This window comes from Quercus robur, chromosome 6 (genome assembly GCF_932294415.1).
Source record: "Quercus robur chromosome 6, dhQueRobu3.1, whole genome shotgun sequence".
Classification (NCBI taxonomy): Eukaryota; Viridiplantae; Streptophyta; class Magnoliopsida; order Fagales; family Fagaceae; genus Quercus; species Quercus robur.
The window spans coordinates 12279879-12286594 of NC_065539.1; the positions used below are offsets into that span (position 1 = coordinate 12279879).

The 6716-nt window shown below is 38.1% G+C and overlaps 1 protein-coding gene across 2 annotated transcripts; it reads right to left on the reverse strand.

Annotated features, from left to right (window-relative positions):
- Window positions 1-1686: 1686 nt before the first annotated feature.
- On the reverse strand, window positions 1687-6506 carry LOC126732787 (transcription factor SPATULA). 2 transcript variants are annotated; one of them, XM_050435806.1, is made up of 8 exons: window positions 5949-6502; window positions 5333-5437; window positions 5145-5210; window positions 4983-5048; window positions 2825-3130; window positions 2678-2747; window positions 2344-2509; window positions 1687-2259 (listed from the first exon to the last, which is right to left on the reverse strand). In XM_050435806.1, the coding sequence occupies exons 1-8, from the start codon at window positions 6324-6326 to the stop codon at window positions 2208-2210; spliced, it is 1209 nt and encodes a 402-aa protein (XP_050291763.1). In that variant the 5' UTR covers window positions 6327-6502; the 3' UTR covers window positions 1687-2207. The 2 variants fall into 2 exon arrangements, with proteins under 2 accessions (XP_050291763.1, XP_050291764.1); XM_050435807.1 differs by lacking the exon at window positions 1687-2259 and having other exon boundaries at window positions 2373-2576; window positions 5949-6506.
- Between the last annotated feature and the right edge of the window lie 210 nt (window positions 6507-6716).

Below are 6716 nucleotides of genomic sequence, written 5' to 3' on the forward strand. Positions count from 1 at the left end.
TTGATCAGAAGACTCAAGAACAAGAAAAAATGAAATCAGAAGGTGCAGGGAAAAAATCAAATATACTCGCCTACGTTCAGTACTGCAGTAGCCTAACCGAGTCCAATGGACTCGGTTTCTATGACGGCAACGACGACGGAGAGTGAGAGACCGGAGCTGAGACTGAGACGGAGCGAGATGGAGGGCCGACGGCGACGGAGAAGGACGGAGCTGAAGAGAGGGAATGAGTGCGACGGAACGGCGACGGAGCTGAGACCGAGATGGAATGGACGCACTGTGAGTGTGTGAGGGAATGAGAGAGTTTTGTTGAGTTCTACGTGTGGCAAAAGAAAATAGAAACCAAGTCCAGGTGATCTCTGTGTAGAAAAACCGAGTCTATTAGACTCGGTTTTTGTACATATAAACTGAGTCTAATAGACTCGTTTTTTATACACCGAAATCGAGTCCAACGGACTCGATTTCTATGTGTAAAAACCGAGTGTATTGGACTCGGTTTGTATGCATAGAAATCGAGTTTATTTAACTCGATTTCTGTGCGCCGTTTCCCCGCGTCATCTGCTACAAAAAAGGAAAATCGAGTATACTAAACTCGATTTTACAGCCCACAAATCGACTCCACCAAACTCGAATTGTTATAAACCAAAATAGTTTGAAACGTTTGCTAACTAATGATATTGTTTAGATTTTATAGTTATTTTCTAAAAAAATCCCAAAAATTTCATCATTCAATTTCCGCCACTCAATTTTTATCACTCATCACTTAATTTTTTACACCCGTTTGGCACCATCACTCACTTTTCATCACTCAATATTTTTCACACTATTTGTGAGCCCCATACCTGTCACTTGGTGCAGGGTTTTTTTTTTTTTTTTTTTCTTCAGTACCCAAACTCACCGAACCAAGTAAAAAAAAAAAAAAAAAAGAACTGAACCCAGAAAAATCCAGCCAAAAAAAGAACCCAATGAAAGAACAAAAAAAAGAAAAAAGAAAAAAAGAGAAAGAACTGAACCCAAAAACCCAATGAAGAACAAAAAAAACCCAACCAGAAAAAGAACCCAATGAAAGAACAAAAAAATAAATAAAACCCAAAAACCGAACCCAGTGAAAGAAGAAGAAGAAGAGAAAAAAAAAAAAAAAAACCGCAAGCAGGACGAAGAAGAAGCCACCTAGTGTGAAAAGAAAAAGAAAAAAAAAAGAATATGAAGAAACGCACGCACCGATCCCAGTGTGAAAAAAAAAATGGTCAAAAGTTGCGGCTGTAACTGACAATGGGTCTCTTCATGTAGTGTTATTTACAGAAATGTCATTGAATTATGAGTTATGAAAACTGAAAACAGCTAAAATGCGTTTTCAGTTTCCATAACTCATAACTCAAAAATCAGAGAATTGAGTGATAGAAATAGAGTTATGGAAACAGAGTTATGAAAACAAAGTTATTGTGCAGCCAAACGGATATTGAGTTATGAGTCCCACCATTTTTGAGTTATGAGTTATGAAAACAAACCATCCAAACAACCTCTTATTATTCCACTCCCAACCTCTGACAAAAGTTAAGAATACCAATTGGACCACCTATGTAACCCATGGCAACATAGCCTCAATAGGGCTGCATTCGTCTTAAGATCCAGTGAACCACCATGTCTTCAACAAATAAAAAATAAAAAGATTAATCATGCAAATTTAAGAATCCCCAAACACATCCAAGAAAGGCCATAAAAGATTAGTAATACAAATTCAATACACACACGGTCTTAGAAAATCATCACACTGATAATGGCAATAGCAAGGGGTAGTTGGTGCCTTGATGACACCTAGTTAGGTTTTTGCCATTGTCATTGACAGGTTTACCCAACTACACGTACAACTGAATGGCAATAATCATGCATCATTTTCAGCTTAAAGGCTAAAACCAATAACTTTAACATTTTTTCATATACCTATATCCTCATAGATGGACACAATTCTCAGCTTGAGGATAACTTTATATATGGCTCATCTCCCATTTTGTACCATTAGTTCTACAAGCATTGCCCAACCCCAATGCATTGAAGAGACAGACAAATTCTGCTCAATCGCAGCTCAACTTAAGATAAGTTAAAAATACCAGTCTCTCTTAAGCAAATATGAAGAATTACAGAAGCTAGGCTAGCTAAACCATATTCAAAAAGTTAATGAGTGACAAACAGTTTAGCAAACTTCAAAACTCTCATTTTTCCATCTTCGCATCGTCATTGGAGGCACTTCTTCCTGTGTTCATGCTGGTAAAAAGTACACATGAATAAAAGTTAAGGCATGCATATCATGAAGAAAACATAAGAAACCATGCTTCAAAGTATACTTACCTCAAATGTGGTGTAAGTATAAGGTTGTGCTCTATATTCCTTAGAAGCAAACCTTCTGACCGCTCTCTTCCCGAAATGCATGTTTGGAGAGAGCCACTGTCCTTTAGATTAGATGCTTGTGTATTAAAGGGAAGTGATACTGATGCTGGGGCTCCCATGTCAATTTCTTTCAACAAACAAACACATTTCAGACACCCAAAAAGTTTACATGTCAGACCAAGGGCATAAGAATACTGCAAGCATCAAAATATATATGTCACCCCTTGGATCTAGCTCCTATATGCAGCAAGCATATCTTTCAACTACACAAAAGAAATGAGACCTGGAGACCCACCTACTGGATTGGTATCGGGATAGTTCACAATTGATTGCTGATGCTGCAAAATGTCTTCCCTGCAAAGATCCTTCACATTTAACAAATGTAAGATGGCTAGCATCATTTCCCTGATCGCATGCTCTATTCAAGGAGGTTTTAACTTACCTCAGATGAGGTGTGCAGTTGAAAGGGTCCTAAAGGAGCCTGAATAGGCCCAAATGAGGTTTCTGAATTTATTATATTTGACATATTAGATACTGATGGCTGGTTTGATGCAGTGCATTGGTTGGGTAGAGTGAATGCATCATGCAATGGGGTTTCTTTGTTCAAAGGATTTGTGCCTGTCATGTCCAAATGCAGGGGCCTATATTCCTCACCAAAGTCCATTCTCATCTGGGGGAACTGGATGGGCTGCAGTGCTCCTGGTAAGCACATAGGATGCAAACTCAAACCGTTTCTCATTGATAACATCTGAAATGTGAATCACAATGAAAACAAATTAGAATTAACTTAGTATGTTGTCAAAAGCGTGTTTGTTTTGGCATTTCTATGCAGAGGAACAAGCCTTAACTGAGATATTCAACATTCAAGGTAAGAAACAAAACAACACCTAACTCAAACAGCATTTGAGCTCAGCAATTAAGCATACATGTCTTTTGATACAGACCCCACAGAATTGGGAGCCTGGTGCACTGGGTTACAACCTTTTTCCCAATAGCTTCCTCTGATAATTTTTTAACACAGATTTCTCAGTCGGCTTCAGTTATTGTAAAATTGGAAAAACTGCATAATGCATAAATAACTTCCAGATGTAATTACTGATATTTTTTACAATGAAGAAAAAACTATTTTGGTGTAGAAATCTGCAAGCTATTGAAAGAACTGCGTTGGACATATCACAGAGCCTAAAAAATTCAATCTATTTACGCTTCAGATGGAAATAAGTGGCAGGACTAGGAATGTACTCAGCTTACGAGAGGAAGATAATTAAGTGCCATGCCAACAGGGCTGAAATAGGGAATCAAAGAGTTTGTGATACTGCAATTGGATGTAAGGATTCATTGTCTGAGATTTCATCACTTTCAAAGTTGATCATCAATTGACTACATCATCCAACCTAGCAACAAGGGGCAATAGTCTAGATGTTGTCCTTATCAACCCTCTGAAGAAATTGGTACAGATAATTAAAAATTTATTACCGAGAGAGAGGGGTGGCATGCAAGAGCTTCTCACATGGACTCCATTCTTTCAGCTTCAACAAAAACTCTTTGAAAACGATTAGCTCCCAGTCTTTCCAATTCAAGTAAGGAGATTTGAGAGTGATGAAGACTTGAATATTGCCAGGTTAAATGCTTATTTTCTTTAGCAGATGTACTTAATGCTATTGGAAACTTTTAAATTGGGTTATAAAAAACTGAGCAGTGAGTCTCTGTGACAGTGTGACCCATTTCACTTGTATATGGGTTCTTTTACGCCCTTCTAAGGGCGTAAGAACATAAATAATGTCACTTGTGTTGTTGTATGACTTATTTCGACTAATGGTTCAGATACCACGAAAGACCTACAAATTGATGGGGCTGCTGAATTGTCAAGTCACAATAACACACTTACACCCAACCCCAAACCCCCCCCCCCCCCCCCCCCCCCCAAACAGCAATTGTGGGGAGCACAACAGTTGAGTACCACGAACACAAAATTTTTCACAAGTTACTAAAGTGGAAGGTTATATATATTGGGTATGACCTTTTTACTAAGGTGTTAAGTTTTGATTGAGGAACATCACTTTCACATTGGTCCACCATTAACACCACTTTGTACCGCTCGCAACCGCCATGTCAATAGGTTGTGAAAAGTTTTGTATTACTGGATTTATTAGAACCACAAAAATACATCACAAATTTTTTTATTAAAAAAAGGATAAAATATATTAATTAACAAAGGTGCTACAGGCTTACAGCATTCAAAGTTCTCATGGTACAGTTACCCTCTGTATCTGAGGTAAAAAAAATTTGCATCCTCCCCTGGCGGTTGTAAAATCTTCTAGCATCACTCTTATAATTATACTATTATTTGAAGCTTTTGCGATCAGATTACATTTTTTTTCCCATAAAAACCTTAGATTATGACCCTTACATTAAGAAAGTTACACAGAAATTTTTCCACTATAAAATCATATGAAATGGGTGCAAACCGGTATGCACCAATTCACATATGTGCTCGACATTAAATTATAAGATATCCATGAAACAATAAGAAGGCTAGTAAGACAATATGAATCCTTTTGTTGAGAAAGGATGCAAGTTTTAGAGAAAGCGCCACAAACCTGTACTTGGAGCTGAAGCTGCTTTAGGTATTCAATAGCTTCATCAAGCATCGAAGCCTTATCTGTCTGCCGACATTTAAAAAAGAAAAAAATCAATCCTAATAAATTGGAACCAATCAAACTTTGTAAAGACCAAAGTTGGTAGCGTATGTATTTGTGTACCTTATTAGAATTTGGAATCAGATTTTGCAATGCCTTCATTTTCTCATTAATCCTGCTCCTCCTCCTCTGCCCAACAACCCCACACATAAAAACCAAAAAACATAAACATAGGGAAAATGAACAAAATTAAAACTACACCCTATCACAAATTTAAAAGGAAAAAAAAAGAGCACAAAATGCAAGACAACCTTTTCAGACAAATTATGAACTTCTGCAGCTCTGCTTCTCTTTGATGAACCACGAGGATAAACTGGTTTGTCAGGCACATCTTCCACCAACGCTTCAAGACCCTCCTGCGCTCAGAAATCACCATTGACTTAGAACAAAAATTAATTTTAGTTCACTGTCTGATAGCAGAGGAACCCAAGTAAAGTTCTATATCTAACACTATGAATTTTATGATCTCTTGGTTGAAATTTTCTACAAACTAAAAACCTTGGTCAACTATACCAATTTTGAGCTATACACTTTTCCCGGGTCCCAAAATATAAAAAAGAACAAGAATTTCTAATTCCTTTGCTTTTCACATATTTTCCCAGAGACCAAACGGAGGACTAACCGAAATGCAAACTCCATCACCACGACAACATGGTATTCCAAGAAAGTTAAGAAACTCTACAAAACCCAATTACAATAACACGCAAAACACATGTTTAAGCGATCAAAGAGTCAACTTTTTTCTTTTCCTCAAGCCCGCCAAAGAAAGAGACACATCAAATTTTTTCTGAGCAACCAAACAAAAAACAGACAGACAGACAGACAGAAAGCTCCAAACTTTAAGAAGTACAAAGTAAAGTACCATACCTCGCTTTCACAATCATACTCATCAGTCTCATTCTCACTCGCTCCTCCAAGTGAAGAGGTTGACACATTGGAGAGGAAAACACCACCAGAGCCAGCGCTGATACCACTTAGAGACTCAACGGCCGAGATCCCATCTTGGAGAAGAGCTGATCGGCAAGTACGGTCAGGATTTACATTCGATGTCCCTTGTTTAACTGCGTTGGCCATGAGAGAAGATGAAGAAGAAGGAGACGAACGAAGAAGGATTTGATGAAGAAAAAGCGAGATTTCATCTGGAGCACTTGCAGAAGTTGAAGGAAGCTGCTGAAGCTGAGGCTGAGGAGCTGAAGTTGAAGATGAACAGGAAGACTTTTTGTCATACTCGTACATATCCCCCATTATTACTTTACAGAGAGATAGAGAGAGAGAGAGAGAGAGAGAGAGAAAATTGCTTATGGTTATGGGCTTGTTTCAGTTTTTTGCTTTATTGGGTTTGTTGCATCTGTTGCGTGTCTTTATAGAACCAAAGTGATGTAAAACTTTGGCTTTGAAACTGAGAGAGAGAGAGAGAGAGAGTTTGTACTGTGTATGACTTAGGAAATTGTGGGCGGGGTTTATAGTTTACAATTGAAAATGATGAGAGGCAAAAACCACGCGCCATTAGAGAGGGTGAGGAAAGAGAAGGAGTGTTGGAGATTCGAACCAAAATTCTGACAGTGCTCTTTTACGGGATGGAATGGATGGTTGGGTCTGAGGTTGGGACTGTCAAAATGTTAAAAAAAAACACTG